Here is a 26,678-nt window from a genome sequence, read left to right as displayed (position 1 = left end):
TTATTTTTCCATTAAGAGAGAAATTCAGGAGGCCAGTCTTTGACTTCAATCTGACCTCCAAAAGGAATTTTGTAAATGTGGTAGGATGTCAAGAGACCGGTGTGAAACAGGGAAGGGTGGGCACAGAGGAAGGGAACAGCAACGTAATGAAGGAAAAGGCAAATGCCGCTCACGATGGTGTGGGATCCTCAGGAAAGCAACACTGCTGAGACCCACATGCCTCAAAATAGGGCCTATAGCATGCTAGAATTGGTTTCTCATCTGTTAACTGGTGATCCTAAATCAGAGTTTTTCCAAGGTTATTTTCAGGTAGAGAATACCACACAAGTGTTTGACAATTAAAGTAAATCAGAGCGGAGAATTTAGGGGGGATCTTGGTTTCAAAGATAGAGCTATGAAGATTACTTGCAGTATTTGGTAGAGAGTAGCTCAGCATGTCTTCCAGTTGTTTCTATGATACATAACATTGCTCTTTAAATCTGAAAGGTTCCAGACTGTTAATCTAAAGCAAAGCACAATCAGAAAATGCCTACAATTTATCAACTGTCTCAAAGGTTAGAGTTCCTAGATATTTAACTCTACTATTTTTCCTTGTAACAGCAAACAGTCACAGAATTTTCAAAGCTACATTGGATCCCTTTGCCATCTTTACAATGCTTTCATGGGTTCTACCATTTGAGAAAAGAAACATGCTAAATATTTCACATTGCTTACCTTAACTAGTAAGAAATACCATTAAGGAAAATATCAGGCCAAAAGAAAGAGGACAACTCTCCAGCATCAGCTGTCACTGTAGTACATTATTCAATTATTAGGAGTTATTTAGGAAATAGAAAGAGCTACTAAATTGAAAACCAGAGAATAAATGAGGTCTATCGGGGGTTTTCATTTCTACATTCATTTTTAGAAAAAATAATTATGTAAAAAAATAGTGAAGCCAGCGGGTGGCATGAGGGTTAAGGCACTTGAACATTCCCACATGGCCAACCACAGTTTGAGACCCAGACTTGGTGGCTGGCTTGCTTTTTCATTTTTCATCTCTCTCTCTCTGTTTCTCTCTGGTCAAATTAAAATAACAGAATGAATACATTAAAAATAAATAAATAAATAATTTTGGCAGTGGGGGTGGGGAATCTACCTTTTATCTAGAATGAAAAAAAAAAAAAATCCTGGCTCAGCCACCACGGTGTACAGTAACTCTGGCAACCTGTAGAACTGGAACCCATTTGATGACTGCTGTTAGGATATGGGGTCAGCCTGAAAAACAACAGGTGTGGGCATGAGTACCTAGGGTCCTGAGGAGCTGGAAGAAAGAATCACAGTCTTACAAGACCCTGTTAGAGATATTCTCTCTCTCATTCGTTCTCTCTCTCTCTTTCTGTCTCTCTCTCTCTCTCTTTCTCTCCCCCTCTTGCACAGAACACTTTCTATCAATTAAAAAAAAAAGAATAAAAGAAATATCCTGAGCCAAGTTTGCTTCACATTTGAAATTCATCCTCTTGATGTATACTGGGAGGAACAAGATTCATCTTTAGTCAAAAATACTTATAGGACTTTGAGAGCACAAAGCCATTAACTTTTTTTTTTAGAATTATTTTATTGTTGGGACCAGCAGTTGGCGTAATGGCTATGTTGCTGAACTCTCATGTAGTCAACCACGGTTCAAGTCCTGGACCCAGTGGCTTAAACTCATGCTGGCCACATGTGTGTGCGTGTCCAAGACCCCGATAGTAGACTGGAGGAGAAGGGACTGTGGCATGGCCATCCCCCTTGGGGGATGATTTCTCGCTTTCTGTCTTTCTCTTTCTAGTGAGCACACGTGCCATATAGCAAAAAAAACTCTCTCAAAAAAAAAAAAGATTTTATTATTTAACTGTATTCATTTATTTTGACTACAAAGGGACAGAGTGAGAGAGAGAGAAAGTGAGAAAGGAAACTGCCAAGTCTGGAACTCAAACCACAGTCGGCCATGTAGGAGTCCAGCGCCCTTAATCACCAAGCCACCTGTCAGCCCTGAACTTTTTTTTTTAATTAGAGAAACGGAAGGCAGCAAGGATAATAAAAACAATAATAGCCTCTAATATTTAGAGAAGCTTACTAGCTGCCAGGAACCAGCTGTGTTGCAGATTTTATAGAATGTATATGTAATCCTCATAACCAGCCTTTGGAACCGGCCCTAATGTTATCTCCCTACCCTTTTTCTTAACAGAAGCAGGTAAGGTTTTGGGGATTTTTTTGTTTGTTTGTTGTTGTTTTGTTTTGCTTTGTTTTTTGAGAGGTTTTTATGATAGGGTTCGCTTTGTTTTTTGAGAGGTTTTTATGATAGGGCGAGTGCGCTCGCCAGCCAGATAGAGAGAGACAGAGAGACAGAAAGCGAGAAATCACCCCCCGGGGGGATGGCCATGCTACAATCCCTTCTCCTCCATTCTCTCAGGATCTTGGGCACACAAGCACACGCGCCCGGCGTGAGTTTTAAGCCACTGGGTCTGGGACGCAAACTGCGGTCGACTACATGGGAGTCCAGTGACATAGCCATTACACTAACTGCTGGTCCCAGAAGCAGGGAAGGTTTGAGAAGGGGAAATTAATTTGTCCCACTCACATAATGAGAGTAACGACTAGTATAGGGATTTAAAATCCAGGTTGGGGACCAGCAGATGGCATATTGGTTAAGGTTCTGGATTCACACGTGGCTGACTATGGTTCGAGTCCTGCCCTGAGCAGAATAAAACTCATGCCAGGCACATGTCATGCAAGCCCAAAATCCTGAAAGGAGAATGGCAGCATGGCCATCCCTTCTGAGCGTTGATTTCTCACTTTGTCTCTCTGTCTCTCCAGCGAGTGCATGTGCCCTATAGCAAAAATCTCTCAGAAAAAAAAAAAAAATTATTAAAACCCAGGTTGGTCTGCCTTCAGATTATGATCCTAACTGCTAGACATGGGCCATGGAGTCAAACTATCCTGGCTCTACCAGATTTACTATCCATATGATCTTTCTAAGAGCATCTCATTTTGCTCATCTATAAAGTGTAGAGGTGCCCCAGCTGCAATGGCTCAGCGGTAACTTAGGTACCCTGCTAGTTTTGAAGTCAGGGCCAACGGCAAGTTCAGATTCCCGAGTAAGCTTGAAAACACTCCGGGTGCAAGTGCAAGTACACAGGCACTGAGGATCCTGTGGAACTGGAGGGCTGGGGAGAAAGGACTGCAGTGTGGTGAGAGCCCCCACTCTCTATTTTAAGCATGCATACATATTCGTTATCATTTTTAAAAATGTAGATAAGATGCCTTGTAAGGATTGTTAGTGAGAATTAAATGTGATCAAACAAGGCCTGGTATATAATGAGCACTCAACTACTGTTGGTGGTGGTTGTTAGCTATTATTGTTATAGTAACAGTGGTAGTCAGAGCAGCAATAGCAAAGGCCAGCAGTACTTTTCCATAATATAATGGAAAGTACTATAATATAATGGAAGACAAAGGTTCAAATTCCACTGTATCCAAATACAAGGTCATTTGGATCTGGGCATGAAGAGTTCATCTGATTTTCACTACACTCCTTAATGTCATGAATCGTGAAGAGGGCTGGTCCCATATAGTGCATTGGTTAAGTACTGCACTGAGGAAACTGGAACCCATGTGGATGACCAGGGTTTGAGTCCCAGCCCTGTCAGCTTCACACTGGTAATGCACATGCATGTCCAGGATCCTGATGGGATAGAGACCTGAAGAAAAAAAGGACTGTGCTGCGACTGGGCTCCATTTAGGGGATACACGTGCTCTCTCTCTCTCTCACACACACACATATATGCGTGTACATGAATTCTGACATTAAAAAAAAAAGAGAATTGTGAAGAGTCTGAGTTAACAAGTTAGTCTGCCAAGGTTTTACCAGTGCTGACAGAAGACACGAAACTCTTGGACAGGAGACTAAGAACTTCATTACTCACAGCACGGCAAACAGCATGAGTAACAGCATATTTGCTTCAGAGGCCCCTTGCTCCTGAGTCCCAGGGAGGTTAGGCAGATAGGCCCAAATGAATGCCTACCTATTCACAAATTATTAAGCCTAAGTTTAGAAAAGTGAATCTTTTATGCTGGGCTGGAAACATGCCTGCCCTTGGCTCTGGAGGGAAACACTATCTCTTTCTTCCAAGGCTGTTTGCTAAATAAACATCCTTGACAAGATAGTCTAAACAAAGAATGCTCAGTGCTTTGCTTACAAGAGCTTCAGAAACACAATAGACCCAAAGAGAATTTCTCCCAACAATAATGGAGCTTAAGTCACTGGATTCCTTTAAGGATGGGATGATAGTATAGGGCCAAGTGATTACAGGCAATAAATAATGGTTCATTGTCAAGCTCTGTTTTCTTTTCTGCAAAATGAGATCAGAAATAGGATGTTTCAGATAAAAACTATTTACAAAATTAATGAATGATAGGCCATGAAAAGGACAAATTCTTGGGAGAAAGTTCCCAAGTGTACTGGGAAAACCCAGCAAATTTCAGTGTGGAATAATCTTATTTTAAGTCAGTCACTTGACCTGAACTGATAGCAGGGGAGAAGAGAACACTTGTCATTCAGCTCACCCCACATACCAGGTCAGGAACCTCCTGCAGCCTTTTAAGCCTCTGTGCAATACAAAGTTCACTAGCTCACAAAGCAATTCATTGCAATTTTGAACAGCTCTACTTGCTATAAAGCTTTTCATTAAAATAAAATAAATCCACCTCTTTTTAATTTCTACCCATTGATCTCAGTTCCATCTTTTCCAGAAACACAAAGTAAGTCTACCACCTCTTCCACAAAATTTCACTTTCAATGGTAAGTGACTCTTCAACAGTCCTTTTCTTTCTCAGCTGATACACTTCTAATTTCTTGTGCTGTTTCTTCCATGTGTGGCTTGCAAGCAGCCCACCATTTTCGTTGCCTTCCTCTACAGTCTCCTCACATGCAGCTAACACTCACTTACCTTGAACTCACTATGTCCCAGGCATTAGTCTAAGTGGTTTAAACATAATAATTCCTTCATCCTGACAACTCTGCAAGGTAGGTACCATTACTACTCTTCTTTACAGATGAAGATATTGAGAGCACAGACCTTTCAAGTGGCAGAGCCAGACCTAAAACCCAACGCCATCCAGCTCCTGAATTTGGCTTTTAATGGCTTCACTAGCCTACCACCTCCCAAGATGTACTCAGAACCAAATACAACCTATCTCCAAACAGAAAGAGGGTTTACATCCCACACCATGGACACTCTGTCTCTAATAACCTAGCCTAAAACTATTTTGCATCTTAAAAAATATACAGTCCAAAAATTACCCCAGATCTCTTTGACAGTTAAGTGCTAACAAGCCAACTCTCACTCGTCTTCTACTTGTGAAATTTTAAAACTAAATGCAGGAAATTTTTAAAGTTTATTTCCTAAGAGAGAAAGATAGATATACATACAAAGACCCCCTCACCAGTCTTCACACCTCAATTGTCCCCTGAACCTCACAGCCAGTCAGAACCATGGGCACACCCAGCATGTTGAGGCAGATCTGGGACACAAACCAGGAGCCTTCCCACATGGCCTCCAGCATCACAAAGCAGCACTCCTACCGTCTGAGCCACCAAGGCTGGGCCTAAATGCAGAAATGTGAATACATCTCAGTGTCCTACAAGTTGGGAAAGGAAGGTAAAAGTGAGATACAGGACAAAAATTATTGTTTCTAACAGACCAAGCAATGTGGTGGTTATTCTGCATACGTAATCTAAAACAATCCTTAAACAGTCAAGTGATATATTGGGCTGTCAGAAAAGGCATGTGAATATCTGCACAGAAAAACAGAAAAATACGGCATGACTTTTCCAATGACCCAATAGATAGTATCACCATTCGTTTTACAGATAAAAAAAAAAAAAAACAGAGGCTCAAAAATCAAGGAATTTGAATTTGCACACATTCACACAGCTAATGTCAGAGTTGGAATTAAAGCTAAGTACACTTGGCCCCAATGCCCATGCTTTGTCTACTACACATGCTATGGAATCCTGTCTTTCCTGCCTTCAATTCCTGAGCTGCCAAAGTGCACCTTAATCATGCTACAGCTCCTGTGTAAAGAGAAGAGTGGATGACTAGAGATGGACATGGAGCACTAAACAGTCAGTTTAGTATCAACAGTCTTGAATCTGCACACGAGGGAATAAAAGCAGGAGCTGCAAGAAATGAGCAAAGGACAAATAGTTTAAATTGCCACCCCAAGATGAATTAAGTTATTGAATCACTCTTGAGGTTTCTTTGTTTTTCCTATTCCTCTCTCTAAATGATTATAATTTACGAACTGCTGTAAAGATCATGGAGGAACATAAAAGAGTAACTAGATTCCAGTTAGGCTGGACACGGACATTTCTGGATCACTAAGAAGTCTTCACTAAGACAGCTCTGGTATTTTGCATGATTAATTATATCTCTATCCATGACTAATTAATCTCAAGGAGGGAATTTATTCACCTAATGGGCTAAAAGGACCAAGACACATGTGTTCAGCTACCGTTAAAAGCACCTAGTAGGAAGAAGTCCGTTATACCGTTCTATTCGGATTCACAGCCATCAGTTCAAGTGAGTCCTATAAACAAACATTAAAGGCCCAGGGTAAATAACTGGACAACTAAAACTGAATTTGTCCATTTCCTCTTTTTCATATCAGTTTCTGTATTTTAGTGTGACAGATCAAATGTTTTGAAAAGAAAATAACTAGTAAATATCAACGGATCCTTCGATGGAGCAATTTTGCTTTCACTTTGGACTTAATAGAGTAATGGAGTCAAGACAGGAGAAAGTACATAAATGTCTATATCATTCTTTAAAAAGACAAAAGTGAGATCAAATAAAAGAAAAGGCACACCTAGAAAACAAAGGTTAGTCACCAAAAAGCGACCCAACACTCAAGAAGAACAGTAATTTTCAGTCCAAGAAAAATCTAGAATAGTATTAAGAACACACCAGAGAAGTTTCTTGGTACCTCCAACAAGTATGTCAAATGAGAGGCATCCATATACACATTAAAGGAAGACAGGTTCTGAACTGAAAACAACCCAGGTTCAAATAGGGCTCTACGGGTCAGTCCCATAACCTAGTAGTTAAGGGATCCAGCTCCCGTATAGCCAACTGCAGTTTGAGTCTTGGCCCCAGCAGCTTGAAAAACATGCCAGGCACGTGTACACATCCAGACAGGATGGAGAAATGGCCATGCCCCATTGGGTATTGCTTTCTCTCTGTTTCTCTGGAGCCACCTCTGGCAATTAAGTGTGTATATTTATATACATGGATAAACATAGGTCTCTTCAATTTTCAAGCTATTTCACTGTGTTCAAGTGATTTAACTTCTCTGGGTCTTATTTTTTCCCCCTGTAAAACAAGCAAGATAATAATATCTGCCTCACCATTAGATTGTAAGGATTAGAGAAGTATGTGAATGTGTTTGTAAACTATAAATCTGACAGGTGTTGGTTGATACATTATTAGGAGCAAAATAAATAATCTATGAACTACAACATTATTACCCAAATCCTTTAAAGCCTCTCCCATTCTAAAGTTCCTGAGGATATTTACGAACTGAAACCAGCCCTTTTCTCCAAATTCTCAGAATGCCTGGTATATTAAGTGCTTGGTAAAAAGCTAATGAGCACCAGCAAGATGCAGGATCTGGAGGGGTCATGGAGGATGGCTCCCTGACTTAAGAAACAACCGCAACTCAATTATCTCACGTGAAGAAATGCCTATTCAAAAATCTCTAGGAAAGGCTAAAGGAACAATAGTTACAGTGACCTCACACTCATTTAACAAAGCGCTCCTCAGTGCTATCACTTACCAGGCACAGTGCTCAGCGGCTGGAGATACAGCACTGAACAAAGAAAGCCAGCTGTCCCTCAAGAAGGTTGAATGCTAACATGAATCTTGTTAACATGTCAATTCAGGTCAAGTAGGTCAGATGGTACCTGAGATTCCATATAAATGGCAAGCATAGCTTCTTTTTTATTTATTTATTTATTTAGGAGAGGTTTTTGCCATAGGGTGCGTGCACTCACCAGACAGATAGAGAGAGACAGAGAGACAGAAAGCGAGAAATCACCCCCAGGGGGGGTGGTCACGTCACAATCCCTTCTCCTCCATTCTCCTCTTGGGATCTTTGGCGGGCACGCACGCACGCACGCACGTACACACGCCCGGCGTGAGTTTCAAGCCACCGGGTCCGGGACTCAAACCACGGTCGACTACATGGGAGTCCAGCAACGTAGCCATTACGCTAACTGCTGGTCCCGGCAAGCATAGCTTCTATGAAATGAGTCCCCAGTTTAACTGTGAAGTTCCTGGTAGCCATGGCAAAATGGGTAATACAGTCAGTTATATAATTCCCATGATCAAAAAGATAAACTGCAGTTCCTTTGAGAATACAAACTTTAAATTAGTCTAATATTTCAAAAGAAATCTCTCACTTAACGGAAGGTATTATACAATATACTGAAAGATGGCCTCAAAACCTTCTGAAAACAAGAATGCATTTTACATGGTTCTTTCTTATAAATTCCTCCAAGGACAGAACTCAGACCTATAAAGTTTGAAAGACTCTGAACATAGTGCAAGTATAAGGTTTTCCAAAGATTCACTTTTTTTAAAAGAATTATTTAATTTTATTTATTCATCCATTTATTTTAATTTAACCAGAGAGAAGAGGGTGGGGGGGGGAAGCAAGACACCAGGTCCGGGACTTGAACAATGGTCGGTCATGTGCAAGTATCCAGCGCATTAACTAACATGCCACCTGCTGGTCCCAACTTTTTTTTCTTTTAATGAAAAGCCACTTTATTTATTGTTTAACATTTATTTATCTATTTATTTGTTATGCTTTTCGGATTGCAGAGTCCAGGACTTGAACTGTGGTCAGTCCTGTGGGAATCCAGTGCCTCAAGCACCACATCACCTGCCAGCCTTCCAATGATTCACTTTTTTAAAAGTCTATTTATTTCAGGACCAGCAGTTAGACTAATGGCTATGTTGCTGGATTCCCATGTAGTTGACCACGGTTCACGTCTGGGACGCGGTGGCTTAAACTCACGCCGGGCACGTGTGCGTGTGTGCCCAAGATCCCGAGAGGAGAAGGGATTGTAAGGGATTGTGGCATGGCCATCCCCCCGGGGGTGATTTCTTGCTTTCAATCTCTCTGTCTCTCTGTCTTTCTGGTGAGTGCATGTGCCCTATAGCAAAAATCTCTCTCAAAAAAAAAAAATCCATGAGTGAGAGAAATAAAGACAGACAGCAAGACAACATCCTCCCAACAGAATCTCAATACTGCAATCCACCCCTAGCTTCAGCCAGTCCCAGACCATGGCCCTGCACATGACCATGGTACTCAGAGATGTCTCTGAACATGAACTCAGAACCTTCCCATGTGGGTCAGCCTTACAAACCTAGGCCTCCCATGTGGCCTCAGTCTGCTAAGTAGCAGCATCAACCAGTGCACACTACCAGTTCATTTTAATCTAAAGATTAATGAAGATTAATTTAGAGAATTTATAGGACTAAATAGATCAAATTATGTTTTATTAACATCCTCCTCTCAACAAACCTTTTGACAGTTCAAGCTGACCAGACAGCAGCTTTCTGAAGAGCGTATACACTCTAAGTATGTGGGATTAGAAGGTTATTAGAAGGCTGCTAAATGCCAAAAGCCAGAAAAGTATGCAGTGAGACTGACAACGGATCATGAAAAATTAAGGGCCTGACCAGAGCTCTTACCTAAGCCTCAGTATCACCTTTAGGTGATGACAGACTATTGCTCTGGAAGCACTTCCGGCTATTTCAACAAAGCAGTATTAGGTCCCAGGATACCACCTCTCATAAACTCAGCTGCGTCCTTCTCAATCCATATGTGGCAGCCAGAACCATCGATGTGACTATATTTAAAGACAGGGTGTATAAGGAGCCTTACAAACCTAGGCCTCCCATGTGGCCTCAGTCTGCTAAGTAGCAGCATCAACCAGTGCACACTACCAGTTCATTTTAATCTAAAGATTAATGAAGATTAATTTAGAGAATTTATAGGACTAAATAGATCAAATTATGTTTTATTAACATCCTCCTCTCAACAAACCTTTTGACAGTTCAAGCTGACCAGACAGCAGCTTTCTGAAGAGCGTATACACTCTAAGTATGTGGGATTAGAAGGTTATTAGAAGGCTGCTAAATGCCAAAAGCCAGAAAAGTATGCAGTGAGACTGACAACGGATCATGAAAAATTAAGGGCCTGACCAGAGCTCTTACCTAAGCCTCAGTATCACCTTTAGGTGATGACAGACTATTGCTCTGGAAGCACTTCCGGCTATTTCAACAAAGCAGTATTAGGTCCCAGGATACCACCTCTCATAAACTCAGCTGCGTCCTTCTCAATCCATATGTGGCAGCCAGAACCATCGATGTGACTATATTTAAAGACAGGGTGTATAAGGATGGTTATAAAGGTTAAGTGAGGTCCTAAGAACAGGATCTTCCTCCAACAGGAGCCTTACTCTCTTTATAAGAAAAGGGAGACAGCAGGGAACCCTGTCCACACAATCCCAGAGGAAAGACCAAATGAGCACATAACAAGAAGATAGGTACCTACTAGCCAGGGAGAGAGGCTTCATCAGAAACCAACCCTAATGTTACCTGGACCTTGGACTTGCAGCCTGCAGAACTATGAGAACATGAACCTTTGTTGATTAAGCCACTCGGTCTTTGGTATTATTGTTATGGCAGCTCAAGTAGACTAAGATAGCGCCTTATGAACACAGGTGATGTTATTTTGGTTGGTTAAATTCTCAGAGCAGATGTTATCAGTTACCCTCCTTACCCATAAGCAGCAAATTCTTGGCAAATCCACAAAAAGAAAGAGCTGGCTAATACAGCTCCAGATAACTAAACTAATTAACTTGCTATAAGAAATATTTAATATAATACACCTGAATTTTAGTGACACCTGCAGAATAATTAGCAGTAAGCCATGCTTTCTGAAAACAGTTAATAGACTTAATTGTCTACTAAGGGCATTCCTTGTTGGCATCCACTGACCTCTCCTCCAGGAATAATAAAGATTAAAAAAAAAAAAAAACAATTAATGGAAATCCCTTCAAGCCCCTCAAAAAAACTACTTCCTGAATTTTAATGACACCTGCAGAATAATTAGCAGTAAGCCATGCTTTCTGAAAACAGTTAATAGACTTAATTGTCTACTAAGGGCATTCCTTGTTGGCATCCACTGACCTCTCCTCCAGGAATAATAAAGATTAAAAAAAAAAAAAAAAACAATTAATGGAAATCCCTTCAAGCCACTCAGAAAAACTAATTATAAGGAAGGCTTCGCATATCCAAAAATCACTTATCAAGTAGCAACTGTTCTACAGAGCACAAACAACAGTAAGAACCAAATCTCTTCGGTGACTCCCCACTGCAAAAAGTACTGAAAATAGGCCTCTGAACAAACAATGCCAGAGTCCCTGCATTTCTCACTGTAAGCACCTGAACCCGCCAGCAGCACTATTGCGCCCGACAATACTAACAAATGTTTTTAATTGCATAACAGAAAGAGCACTGTATAGGGAGTCGATCTTTATTTTTAAAGTATTTCAATACTTGAAATATTGTCATAATACAAAAAATTAGACACAGCTAAGCTCTCAACAAAGGCTCCAGGGTTAACTGGTTTCAGAACCTTCTACCAAGAAGGAAAAAAAAAAATTAAGTATTACTTATTCATCTTTCCAGATCATAATATTCCTTTTTCTTACTGATTCCACCACAAGAAAAGAGTCTAGAGCTGATGTGATTCTTCAAAATGCAGATCTTGTTTTCTTTCCCAAACTGCTGTTAGCCAGAAGACATTAGGTTACATTATTAGATCAATTTAGCCTTTATTTCAAAGCATAAGAAGCAGATTCTTCTTTTCTTTAAAATACAAACAGCCAACATAAGAAATGCCTGACAGCAACATATACCTATCGTGTTGGCAGAGGAACTAAAGACAAAGAGCAAAATGAAAAGGAGGAAAAGAGAGCACTAGGAATACAGACGCTAAACAAGTTGAGAAGTATTCCAAGCCCATTACACTACCAGAACGCTTCGTATATGATGAATAGTCTAAAAATGCTTCCAGTGCATTATAAAAATAAAAGGTCCTCATTATAATTCTGAGTTTGTGTAAAAAAAAAAAAAAACCACATTAAAGAAGTGTTTGAGATGTGTATCACTATATAATCACGTAAGAAACGGCTTCACTCAAAGCATAACCAAATCTACATTACACTTTTAAATCGGATTTTATTATATTCAATTATACATTGTGATTGCTTGTTTCTTAATTATGTCTTATTAGAGCCCACGAAATACAAGATAATCCTATCCCAACTGATAGCAATTCACAATGACAAGTCCCTCTGAAAAAGTTTTCTGATGCATAAAAACAATATCCCTTAACAGTACAAAGAGATTCATTTAATACCAAGTGACAGCAAACAATTTCTGCTTTAAAGTCAATTGAAAATTCACTAGTGTCTTGCTTCAGATGGCACTTAGAGCCAATTACTATACCCAACACACACAATTTTTCAATATTTCAATTAACTCATTTATACAGAACACTTCTGGGGCCCAAAAGCCATAAATCTTTCAGCTAACAAAGAAGGCTATTATCTAAAATTAAGTAAAATCACCTCACTAAGACATAAAACTGATCTTAGGTTGACAAAGTCAACTTCGCATCTACCCCATTCTTATTCAACCAACCTCTACTTCTCTTCCTACTTCCATTTTAAACCTCATATCCTCCTCAAAGCATTGTCCATAGCGATCTCATCTGCTAGCCAGGTCCTCAGAAACAATGCTTTGTTAGATATTTACAGGTGTTGTATGGCCAAAACATTTTGGAAATTCTGAGTTACAGAAACTGAAGCACATTTCTTAACTGCAGACATCTAGGAGGTTTTAATATGTTAATATGTAAGATGCCACGTTGGGGATGGGATACAGAGCATAAAATATATATTACAAGGGGCCAGTAGGTGGCGGGTGGTTAAGGCACTGGATGCCCACATGACTGATTGTGGTTCAAGTCCCAAACCTGGTGGCTTTCTCTCTCTCTGGTCAAACTAAAAAATAATAATGATAAATAAAATTAATTCTTTAAATATATATTTATACTATGAAATATTTCTGGAATTTATTAATCTAAAGAAATCTGTGTTTCCTACCCTTTTTCCTACCCTTAATATATACATGTACATACGCATATGTATAGATTTATGCAAAATTTTAAATTATGCACAAAAACTAAGAGATTTGTCAAGTAAATCCAGCTTCAACAACCTCTGCTTCCTCTCCACCTCGACTGACTCTAACCCTCCTCCCAATTAACCTGAAGCCAACTGCAGACATGATATCTTTATTGGTATGTGTATGGACATAGACATGTATATATACATGTATACATATGTGTATATTAATGCTATTTTTAGTGCCAGTTCTGTGACAGAGCGGTCACCATTGCTCATGCAATACCATGTCCATACATATGGAATATCTTAGGCTCAGCTCCCTGGTCAATATGTACACATCTGGCACATGTGCCCAGGATCCTGGCTAGCTAGAAAGGTTGGAAGTCTAAGGGCTATCACAGCAGGAGATGCTGCTGAAGGTGCTTGTCTTTCTCTCTGTCACTCTGACAAAGAAAGAGCCTACTTTATTTTTATTTATTTATTTTTTTGGAGAGAGATTTTTGCTGTAGGACATGTATACTCACCAGAGACAGAAAACGAGAAATCCCCTTCCCCCAGGGGTGATGACCATGCTACAGTCCCTTCTCCTTCATTTTCCTCTAAGGATTTTGGGCACACATGCACACTTGCCCAGCGTGAGTTTTAAGCTGCTAGGTCCAGGACTCAAACCACAGTTGACTACATGGAAGTCCAGCAATGTAACAATCATGCCACCTGCTGGTCCCTTAAAAAAAATTTTTTTAACATAGCCATAATACCATTATTTCAGAAAGAAAAAAAATTAGTCATTCCAATTGGTTTCTCTTATTTGATTTTCCCAAGTAAATTATTGTTCTAAAGACTACTCAAACTTTACCATGTTTTTGAATCATCTGAGAATCTTGTTAAAACATAGATTCAGGTGGGACCAGCAGTTAGCGTAATGGCTATGTCGCTGGACTCCCATGTAGTCAACCGCAGTTCGCGTCCTGGACCTTGTGGCTTAAAACTCATGCCGGGCGCGTGTGCGTGCATGCCCAAGATCCCGAGAGAACGGAGGAGAAGGTATGGTGGCGTGGTCATGCCCCTGGGGGGTGATTTCTCACTTTCTGTCTCTCTGTCTCTCTCTGTCTGTCTGGCGAGTGCACATGCCCTATAGCAAAAACCTCTCCAAGAGAAGAAAAAAAGAAAACATAGATTCAGGTCAAGTAGGTCAGGAAGGAGATACCTAAAACTGTGCATTCCTAACAAGTTATCAAGTGTTACATTAAGACAATGCTTTCCATCGTATTTAGTAAGATGATAGGTACCAACTTTCAAATGAAAAAACACCTTTGAATTATGTCCTACTTTATTTTTGGCAAAGACTTTAAAAATACTTTAAGTCAGAAAATGTTCTCATACTAATCTTGAAATACTTGGATTTCTTACCAACAATATCATATGTAGCACAAGAATTCTGCCTTACTATTTTCTATTACATTGTGAGTTTCCAAGTTTTTCAAGGCTAAATCCTCAGCATATAAAGAACTGGCTACTTTAAAGACCATAACTCAGTTCATGGTTTGAAAGCAGTTAACAAAAATGTAAGAAGCAGCAGAGTATAAGACAATAGAGAGCAGAGTTCACCGCTGCAAACATCCAATTGCAGACAAAACAAACAAACAAAAAAAAAACAAACAAAACAAAAACAGAATAAAACAAAAACCAACTAAAAGACTAAATACTGACCTGCCCAAAGAAAACCCATTACCAGTCACATTAGACCTAAGAACAACGATGTACAATACAATCATAGGAATTAAATAATCAAAACAGAAATATATTTTTTTTAAATAAAGAAATATATAGACCTAGCCCCATGGACTGGTGGTTAAGGGAACAGAACCTCACATGGATGACTACACAGTTCAAATCCCACACTCGCTGGTTTGGAAAACATGCTGGGCAGGTGTGCCTGCGTGCCCAAAATCCCAATAGGATGCAGAAATGGAGAAGGGATTGTGGCATGACTATGCCCATGAGGGTGCTTTCTCTCTCTCCCTCTGATGAGCACATGTACATTCTGGAAAACTTTGTAATAAGAAATATATAAATATGAATAATCATTTCAAGTCATTTCTAAGAGTTTTGAAAGAAAAGGTTCTAGGAACAAAAAGGTGTTTAACTGTTTAGTACTCTATAAAATACTGCAAAATAAGAAAGACCTTCAGTGTTGAGACATCTAGTTCCCTTGTATGCCATAACTTATTCTTTCTCTCTGAGCATATGTCCCAAGAGAGTAACAACAAAAATTTATTTTTAAAGATGTTTCTAAAAATATGAAGTATTGATGGACTTCTCTTGGGCCAGGGACTAACAAAGCCACTAACAAACAAGCAAAACAGATTTCAAAATACTAGACATTTAAGGTGGTTAAAGTGAGCAGGGCAGTAATGGAGAGGAGAGAGAGCTACAAGAAGAACTATGGCAATAAGTAGAGGGTCTTCCTTAACTCTTCGGTTTGGCTAGATCAACACATGTGTGGGAGGTATCTACTCAAGGCCAAGAAAAGAACAAGCTGAAAGAATAAAGAAAATAAGGATCTGAACTCACACAGGGCTAGAGATAAGGTCTATTCACCCAGCCAGAGTGAAAAGGCTCATAATTCATGAGGCACCAGATAGAGTACTCAAAAGAATTTTGCCACAATAGCAAGACAAAATTTGCCCTAGGTTAAATGTTGCTCTGCTCCTAACTAGCAAAAGGTAAAAGAACACCTAAAAGGACCAAGTTGTTTCCAACTAACTTAATTACATCCAGAACAAAGCCTAATAACATTTATAGGAATACAAAAAGTTCTGAAACTAGTAACCCAACAAGATAAAATTTACAATGACCAGCATATAATCAAAAAGTACGAGGCACATAATGCTGGCTGAATAGCATATGATTAAGGAGCTGCTCGAGTGATGGTGGATCCATATGAGTGATTTGCAGGTTCAGTTCACTGGTCAACCTGTACACACCAGGTATACGTGCTCATAATCCTGGCTGACTGGGAAGGCTTGGGAATGATTGTGGCATGAGGCTCTTGTGAGGGTGCCTCTCTCTGGCGCGCGCGCGCTCTCGCTCTCTCTCTCTCTGTCTTCTGCACAGTTTAAAGGAATAAACCTTTTTTTAAAAGTACAAGACATGTAAAGGAAGAAGGGAAAAATCTGTCAGTGTAAACTTAGCCAGAAATAACACAGATGATAAAGTTAGTAAACATGTACATGAGAACAAGTTATAATACCTACACTGCATACAATCAAGAAGCTATAGAAAAGATTATGCATGTAAGCAGACATAAGAAAGATATTAAAAAGATTCAAATCAAACTTCCAAAGATGAAAACTACAATCTAAGATAAAAACTACATTAGAGAGGATTGAGGCATTGACAAGAATGAGAGACTGCTTGGTTCCAACAGACTGGATTTTGAGTTTCAAATGTCAGAGGAAAAAAAGAAAAAGTAAACAAAAACCAAAAAGAGAGAGCGGGAAATTATATTATATGGGACTAAAAACAGATTAGAAATAGGAGGAAAGACAATGAACATAAAGGCATAGCAACAGAAACTGGACAAAATAAAACACCAGAAAAGAATGAGAAAAGAGAAAAAATTAAACAAAAGAATATCAGCACCAGTGAACTATGACACAATCTGAAGTGGCCTAAAACACTTACAGATAAATCTGACCACAGATATGTAAACATATACACTGAAATCTACAAAAAATTGCTGAAAGAAGTCAAAGAATAATTAAAAGGAGAGATATACTCCATTCATGGATCAGAAGACTCTAAATATATATTTATAAAGATGTTGATTCCTCCATGTTAATCTGTACATTCTATGCAATCACGAATAAAATCAAAATCTCAGCAGCTTTTATTGTAGAAACTGATTAGCTTATTCTAAAATTCACATGGAAATACAAAGGATCCAGAATACCCCAAACAACTTTGAAAAAGCAATATTAAGTTGGAGCACTTACACCATCTTACCAAAGTAGCGATCGAGATAATGTATGTGGTAATGTCATCAAGATAAATAAGCAGGAACAGAACAGACTAGATAGTGAAGAAATACGCCCAGGCCCAGTGGCCTGGTCTGTAGGGCACTGCTGCATGATGCTACAGTCACATGGGAAGGCTGAGTTCAGAGGCCAGGTCAGCCTGAACACCCTAGAGTACTCATGATCCCAGCTACCTGAACAGTTGGAAGTGGGTATCATTTTGTAGTGAAATTCTGTCAAGGGTATTTGTTTCTCTCTTCCTCTCCTTCTCCCTCCTTTTTTCTTTCTCTCTCATGAAAGAAAGAAATAAACTTAAAAAAAAAAAATTGCCCACATATACAAGATGAATTTATTTTTTAAAAAAGGTGCAAAAGAATCTCAGTTGAGAAAAGACAGTTTTTTTAACAGATGGTATAGAGAACGAAATAGTCTTACACAAACAAATGTACAAGAAAAATATTGAAAGGAAAGGAACGCTTTTGGGATACTAGAAGCATTCACTGGCAAAAATTCATTAAGCCAGACTTAAGATTTGTGCGTGAGCTCGCTCGCTCTCGCTCTCTCTCTCTCTCTCTCCCCCTATATATATATACACACATATACACCATAAATAAATAAAATGGAAGGCAAATAAAGTTAGTATATAGAATAAGATCCCATATTTAATTTAAAAATTACTTCTGTCTATCCATCCAGCACTTCATGTGCATACATACATACAGAGAGAGAGTGAACAAGAAGGCTGGTTGTGAGGAATTAGGTTTAATGACAACTTACAGAGGAAAAAATCTGGAATAATTTTATTTTCATATTCATATCCCTGCAGTTTCACTGTTTGAATTCTTTAAAATGAACATACTATTTTCACAATAGAGTGATTTTTTTTAAACTGGAAGCAAAAGTATTGATACTGGTTAATCCTGGGTAAAGAGAATGGGACCAGCAGTTGGCATAATGGCTATGTCACTGGACTCCCATGTAGTTGACCACAGTTCAAGTCCCGGACCCGAGGGCTTGGACTCACGCCAGGCGTGTGCCTAAGATCCCAAGAGGAGAATGGAAGAGAAGGGATTGCAGTGTGGCCATCCTCCTGGGGGTGATTTCTCGCTTTCTGTCTCTCTGTCTGTCTCTCTGGTGAGCACTCACGCCCTATAGAAAAACTCTCAATCAAAAAAAAAATTTTTATAACTACAGAGACTATAAAGCAATATAAAAAAATTATACTAAAAAATTAAAAGTTAACAATGTTACAACAATTAAACTTTTGTATATACAAGGACAGGAAACATACAAAAATCTCGAAAGGGAAAATAATATTATATGGCAATTATTGGACAATGTTCCTCTTTTATGATTGCTTTTACAAATAAATGTGAGCAACATAATTTTAATAAGGACAAAAAGTTATCTGGGCAAAGAAATTATGGGCCTTCAATCTGCTTGTCTACATATTTTCTGCCTTTTAATCTAATATATGTATTATATTTTATGTATAGTTATATGTTTTACACACACACAGAGGCATGTAATTGTTTAAAACAAACTTCTTTAGCTGACTCAAATTATCAAATAATTACCACCTTAATATAGCTGCAAGTGTTTCTGGTTATAAGGACATTCTGACAAATGGAATCAAACACTCTACAAGGATATTTCTGGTGGAAAATTAACATTTTTATCCTGGTTGCTGTCTGGCAGATGTATTAAGAAAAGGAGAGAATGTTTTTGCCCCCTGCTTGCACATAATTTATCAAATATCCTAGGAATTGCTGCAAGTTTCTTAAGTTAGACTCTGAGTATTCTGGAAGTCATTTTATAAGCAACACTGCATCTCTAGTGCCAACTCTCCCTGGAGTACAAAGACAGCTGGAAACCTAAAATCCTCATGAGATGGGTTCTAAGGAAGGGAGGAGATGGTACTAGAAACCGTACTAAGGTCTAAGACGACTTGCAGGACTTGGCGGAGAACACAGTGACCATGTTCCTCTCCTGACACGAACTGTATCATGAACCTCAAAGCTGTTTGTTCAAAGTCCTGATCAAAGCCTGGACACCTTCAAAAAAGTTTACTTTGAATTAAACACAGGGTTGACCAAAATACTCTCTGAGGAGGAAAAAAAATTTAACAAGTATCTACAATAAAGGATTATTGAAGTTTTTGAAATTCCGGATTCTATGAAGACATAAGAGAAGAAAACGTGAGCTTTCCATTGCCTCCAAACCTCCTTGACATCTGCATGAACTCTGTATACAAAAACCCTGTCTGCTCCAAGGTTTCAATAAAGTGTGCAGGAGTCACGAATAAGTTTATCTTCCCAATTAAACTGCTATTCCAGAACAATGTATAAAGGAAAGAGAAGCAATATTTAACCAGACAGCAAATCATCTAATGGTATGTGGTAGACATACTTTCCTATTAAAAATCTTGAAAGAATTTCCAAAAAGAAGTAATGTTCTCTCAAATGCCATTTTATTTCCCAAGTGGAGAGGCCAACTCCTCCAACTTCAGGCCTAACAAAAAGCTACAGTGGAAAACTGGTGCAAAATGCTGTGTGTGTGTGTGTGTGTGTGTGTGTGTAAAACTGTCTAAATGTACATCAACAGGTAATCAGAACTCTGTCCATCCAACTTTTAATGGCCAGTGGCAAAACTTAAGAGCAAAAGCTACACAGTTAGCAGCAACCTTTGAAAGGCTAAATTTCAAGTACTGTCACTGTCCTCAGTGCCCCACCTCACCAGTCTGAGGACCTTCTCTAAGACATTGGGAGTCCACCCTTGGAAACATCTGACTGTTCTGAAATACTTGTATTCTGTATTTATTTTTTTTAAGAGAGAGATTTTTGCTGTAGGGCACATACGCTCATCAGAGAGCGACAGAAAGCAAGAAATCACTCCCTGGGGTAGGGGTGGGGGGTGGGCCCGTCGCACTACCCTCTCCTTCATTCTCCCTTAATCCCTTCTCCTTCATTCTCCTTTGGGATTTTGGGCAAGCACACACATGCTCCCAGCATGAGTTTAAGCCACCCAGTCCGGAACTCAAACTGCAGTGGACTACGTGGGAGTCCAGCGAGGTAACCATTACATGATCTGCCAGTCCCTATTCCGTTGTTTTAAATGACTAAAAAGTTTTCATTTATGAGTCTCATGACACTTGGAAAAACCCCATCTATCAAACATAACACTGTAGGGACAAGCAGTTAGCGTAATGGCTGTTGCTGGACTCCCACATAGTCGACCGCGGTTCGTGTCCCAGACCCGGTGGCTTAAAACTCACGCCGGGCATGTGTGTGTATGTGCCCAAGATCCCAAGAGGAGAATGGAAGAGAAGGGATTGCGGCGTGACCATCCCCCCTGGGAGGTGATTTCTCGCTTTCTGTCTCTCTGTCTCTCTCTGTCTGTCTGGCGAGCACACGCGCCCTATAGCGAAAACTTCTCCAAAAAAAAAAAAGTAACACTGTATTACAATTACACTGTATTTCATCTTTAAATTATTTTAACTTTTACATGTTTTAAAGTGACAGACTATCACACTAGCAAAATATATGGTCATTATTTAACTGTTTAGTATCAAGGCTGGAAAGAGCAATGAGAGTCAGATATTCCCCATGTCTATACCTGCTCTGTCCTTAAATCAAATCTTTATCCATCTTACTCTTTTTTTGTAAACCAATAGTAAAAAGATGACTGTAACAATAAATGCTGCTTCGACTATGAGGAACAGCATTAAATATGTATATGCATTAGGTCATTAGGAAAATCGTGACATTTTTCTATGCAAAACTGCATCATGACTTTCACACACACACACACACACACACACACACACACACAGGGGCCAATATGTGGTGTGGTGATTAAGGCACTGGATTCCCACATGACCAACTGCATGGTTAGAGTCCAGGACCGTGAAAAGCCATGAAAAACCACACCAGAAGCATGTGCGTGCGTGCGTGCATGTGTGCGTGAATTCCAAATCCCAGGAGCAGAGCAGAGGAGAAAGGGTTGAAGCATGGCTATCTTCTTGGGGGGTTGATTTCTCCTTTTCCAGCAAGGGCACACCCCCATGGCAAAAACCTAAAATAATAATATACATATGAGATACTACATAATACAGAATGTAGTATTATAATACATACTGTAGTATTGAAATGACATTTTTTACATGTCTGAGCAAGAGAACTGAAGGAGAACTTTTAACATTCACTATTCAAAGAAAATCCTCAGTGATATAAAAAGATCCAGTGAAGCTGATCAAACTTTTCAGACGACAGTGGACCCTATCACTAACAAGTAATTTATTTTGTGACAAAATGATAGGGCCATGGAAACATGAAAGAGAACTGGCATGTACGAGGTACATCTTCAGGAACACTCAGATCTTATAAACATTAACCTAATGTGAATTCTCCTTTCTGAGGCTTGTTGCCTAAGCAACCAGGAAGCTACAGTCTTTGAATGAGAATTTGAAAAAAGGTTAAGGGTAGGAGAAGGTAATCAAAGTTTTATATGAAGAATTAAGGATTACGAATACATTATTCATACTCTCATTAACTGCCACTGTTTACAAAATTTAAACCGCTGGGTATGTCCAAAAGCGTTATCAGGAAGAAAAAGAGAGAAAATCGGCCACACCCTACTCCAATGAGAAAACTGCCCTGTTACTGCTCGAAGAAATGTTGAAATACAAATGGCATCACTCCACTAACACTGCCTAGTCTTAAGGTCATGTGTAACCATGAACCTCAACCCTTACTGTGCTTTCCCAGGATGCTAGGTCTGGACACAACCCTATCCCATGCTTAAAAATATAATAACCAGATGATGTAATAGACTCCCACATAGTCAACTACAGTTCGAGTCCCGGATCTGGCAGCTTAAATCTCATACAGAACACATATGCATACATGCCCAAAATCCCAAGAGGAGAATGGAGAAGGGATTGCAGCATGGCCGCCCTCCCTCCCAGGAGGTGATTTCTCACTTTCTGTCTCTCTGTCTCTCTGGGGAGTGCACATGCCCTATACCAAAAATCTCTTAAAAAAAAAAAAATTACAGGGGGACCAGCAGTTAGTGTGATGGCTATGTCACTGGACTCCCATATAGTCGACCGCGGTTCGTGTCCCAGACCCAGTGGCTTAAAACTCATGCTAGGCACGTGTGCATGCGTGCCCAAGATCCCGAGAGGAGAATGAAGGAGAAGGGATTGTGGCATGGCCATCCCCCCTGGGGGGTGATTTGTCGCTTTCTGTCTCTCTATCTCTCTGTCTCTCTCTGTCTGTCTGGTGAGCGCATGCGCCCTATGGCTAAAACCTCTCCAAAAAAAAAAAAAATTACATATAGATATATTCAAAATGTTGAAGTGGACTAGGTAGACAAGGGAAGAAAAATGAAAAGCAGTAATACATAACAAAAGTCAAAGTAATAAAACACAGAAGCACAAATTATAATGATAAAGTGAACATAGATCAGCAGACAAGATGGATGGAGAGCCACAAAATCATACCACACACCATCCACTTGTAGAATATTCCCTTGGAAAATGCAAAATAGTTAGACAAAAGCAATACACACTTCTGCATCAGTATCAGTTAAAAAAATAAAGCTTTAGGTTGTTTTCAATTATAGGGCACTTATAATCAATTTAACTGGCATTGAAGAAAACAGACATTCAACAAAAAAGAAACAGGAACAGCCTACAGAATGTATACAAAGGAGATGCTACATTGTATACAGCTGCAACTTTACCTAATCCCCAGTCCCCTGAAAGGGACACATGACCAGTCCTCCTGAATTTCCTAACACTGGAGGGTAGACTAAGCTCTCCTCAAGGGTAACATGTCTGATTCATCTCTGCAAAACTCAGGACACTCACTAATTCATTCAACAAATACTTACTAAATATGCAATAAGGGCCAGATATTACACTACAGACTGGCACTAAGTACCCATGATATAAATAAACGTTGTCTATAAATTAGAAAAAAAATGAACGAGTTCAAAAAAGAACCCACATAAATTCAAGTATTATCATTCCACAGAGGATTCAGATGGGAATCCACAAAGGTTCTAGCTGGAGTTTTGGTATAATGCAATACCTCTACACTACCTGTATGACACAGCAAGAACGCAGGCCTGTCGCTTACAGTTCAGCACTTCCTCTAGACGGCCCACCAAGTACATTACGTATTTTCACGAAGAGATGAGTTACTCCATCAACCCCAAAGGAATGCTGGTAATGAGGATTTACCAGTCCATAATCTTAAACTAGAATTTCCTAAATAAAACCCACGAGATAGGTCTTTAAAAATCCTCAAGCAGTTAAGCTTGATATATGTTTTATAAATTGTATAAGTTTGATATATTCATTCATTCAAGTGCTTCAGGCCTATCAGATACTGTTGGGCACTGGGTTTTAAAAACATCAGGAATCTCCAGGGGCCCTCCAGGAAGTTAAATAAAGGTTTAGCATATGAGGGGTAAACGGGCAAGGGGGCTGTTTCATGAAAAAGACTTTAGTTGAAATTCAAATGCCAACACCAAAAAACGTGTTATAATAAATTTTATTTAGGTTGTTTTTGGTCATTCTCAGTATCATCCTTAATGGTGATAGAAAGGGTTCCTCCTCGATTTATTTCACTTTAGGGGAAAAAAGGAACCCCTAAAGGATTCACCACTCCCACTCTAAAGTGCATAAAGGAAGATTTGTTTTGTTTTGTTTTGTTTTAAGGAATAGATCAAGACAGAAAGATCGGAAAAGGCAGACAAAAATCAAAAATACATGTGTGTCTTCAAACCCACAATCTTTGGGCCAGGTCATTGCAGATTCTTGTATTTGAGGCTGTAGCCATTCACAGGTGGTTGAAACTATCCTGAGTTGCATAGTCCGAGTCTCCGGACTTGAAGGCCTCACACCCAGAAATCCAGGAAACAAGGCGCCTTCTCAGTGACAGAGGCTACACTCCATCAGTAACTGTTTCACGTGTGAATGAATGAATACACCTCCACCTGGTTTTCCTTACCAAACCCAAACACCTTACTTTTAGGGCCCAGGAACCCTAGCAGAGAGCGTCCCTAAAGAGAAGACTGTGGGACGGGGTTGTACCCGCTAATCCTAAACCCAGAGAAAAGGAGGAACTCCTGCGACCCTGGGGAGGGGTTGGGGGAGGCCAGGAGGGAAGGGGAGGGTCGGCAGGGTGGACCCCAGCTAACCCTGCTCCCTTTCAATGTGGAGGTCGAGCCGCTGCCCCCTGTCCCTTGGCCCTGCCTCCTGCCTCCCTCACCTGATCACAGAGATGAGCAGCCCCGAGGGGTCTTTGCTTTTGCTGACTGTGCTTCTGTATTTCCCACCAGCTGCTTCGGCCGCCATCTTGGTACGCGGGGTGTGCCAGTGGGCTCGGAAGAATCAAACGGACGTCAGAGCTATAGTTGACCCGGCTGGAGTTTCCACCAATGGGAGAAGAGAAACCCGAAGGCACGGAAGTGGAAAATCCAATCGCAGGGGCGAGGGGGCGGGACCGAGGCAGCAAGTTTTGAAGCCGCGACGCGCGTGTCCCCTCTAAGCACCTTGGGAATCGTAGTTTTCCTTCCCGGGAATTGTAGGTTTCCTTCCGCGGTTCCTGGAGTACAGAGAAACTAAACCGGTCTCAGCTTAATCGAGTGTCCTAAGGAGTGCTTGCGCTTGTATCTATACAGACCTGGGCCTTTTTTCTGTTTGGTTGCTGTAGAATTTTTATCAGGCTTTTAATCACATTAATTTGATGATGCCAAAATGAGTATGTGAGGGTATATATTTAAATAGAGGAGGATAGCCTATACTTGATACCTATATGCAAAGTTTTTAGTTTAATCAGAAGTGTTTTTCAAATCCAATCCAATGTAAATATAAACAGACATATACTTTTTTAAAATAGTCTCTAAAAATTATGTTTCTACATTCGTTTTATGTGTGAATTCCACTTTTTCATAGTTTCGCTATTTCTAAATAATCCCCCCCAAAGAAAAAAGACATGCAGAACACCAAAACGAGTTTTGAAAAGAAGACAGTATAGCCAAAAACAAACCTGAGCAGATTACAGATAGCTTTTCTTTCAAGCTAAATAAAATATAGATAGTATTAATGCACATTTGTGCTTTATTGCTAGTTTTACTGGTAAGTTTTTAATTATCTCCTGCATTTTACTGTATTGGTTTAGTCATTAACACACAAAGTCAATGAACAAAAAAACCAAGATTAAGGTGTGCATGGGAAGTGGACAGACTGAAGAATAAGAATAATAATGAATACTGGGAAGGAGGTGATCTACTCAGCAACAGAAAGCTTAAAAAACTACAGAGTGAATAGGAAGCAAACTAACTCAGAGGTCCTGGAGTTGGGGAGCAGCAGATTTCTGAATCAGCTATCTGTACTAAGTGGACATTGAGCTGATGGAGTTCATGTGGGTTTCACAATTTGCTTTTGCCATAAGGCCCATGCAATCACTAGGGAGAGAGAGAAAAAGAAAGAGAAGGAGAGTGAGAAATCACTCCTCAGAGAGGATGACCACCCCACAATCTCTGCTACTCCATTTTCCTACTGAGATTTTGGGCGTGCATGCACACATGCCCAGCGTGATTTTCAAGCCACCAGGTCTGGGACTCAAATCATGGTTGGCCATGAAGGAGTTCAACTCCTTAGCCACCATGCCACCTGCTGGCCCCTCACACTGATTTATTTTTTTTTAAATTAGAGAGTCTGTGTGTGTGCACGCATATGCATGATAATTTAATAGTGTTCATAGCTATTAGCCCAATAATTTCATCTCTAGAGATCTTGTTTCCAAAGAAATAGAACAATGGACAAAATAATGAAAACAGTAAAACAACTTAGCAGCGTTAAATAAGTTATGTGTGAGGAAATAATACACAATGGAAATCAAAGTTTTCGTTATTGTCGGAGGGCATACATACTTGACAGAGAGAGAAAGCACCCCCCCCCAATGAGGCATGGTCATGCCACAATCCTTTTTCCTCCAATCCTTTTTCTCTGGCACTTGGTAAATATCAGCTATGATTGCTAAAGTATGGTAAAGTATAATTTTGTTTAAAATATATGTCTGTGATATATTAGGGCATCACATATTTTTCTATGTAAATATGCATGATGACTTTCCAGACAACCCAATATATGGAGATATGTGTGTGTATATATATGCACATACACACACATACATACACACACGTGTATATACATACACATACATGCACACGTGTATATACACATACATACACACATGTATATACATGCACATGCATACACATACATACACACATATATAATTGTTTCAAGGAGCAATAATGTGGGTAATTTTTCATATTAGAGAAAGTCATGA

The 26,678-nt window shown here is 39.7% G+C and overlaps 1 protein-coding gene across 1 annotated transcript in view; it reads right to left on the bottom strand.

Moving 5' to 3' along the window:
- The window catches only part of EXOC4 (exocyst complex component 4), a 923,760-nt gene extending 899,066 nt beyond the window's left edge, over window positions 1-24,694 (bottom strand). The window contains exon 1 of the mRNA XM_006144991.1: window positions 24,591-24,694. Coding sequence (XP_006145053.1) covers window positions 24,591-24,676 — 86 coding nt within the window. The 5' untranslated portion in view covers window positions 24,677-24,694. The remainder of the gene's footprint in view (window positions 1-24,590) is intronic.
- Between the last annotated feature and the right edge of the window lie 1,984 nt (window positions 24,695-26,678).

This window comes from Tupaia chinensis, unplaced genomic scaffold (genome assembly GCF_000334495.1).
Source record: "Tupaia chinensis unplaced genomic scaffold, TupChi_1.0 Scaffold000140_1, whole genome shotgun sequence".
Classification (NCBI taxonomy): domain Eukaryota; kingdom Metazoa; phylum Chordata; class Mammalia; order Scandentia; family Tupaiidae; genus Tupaia; species Tupaia belangeri.
The sequence above is the reverse complement of the archived record's forward strand: the minus strand, read 5'-3'. Positions and strand labels throughout refer to the sequence as shown.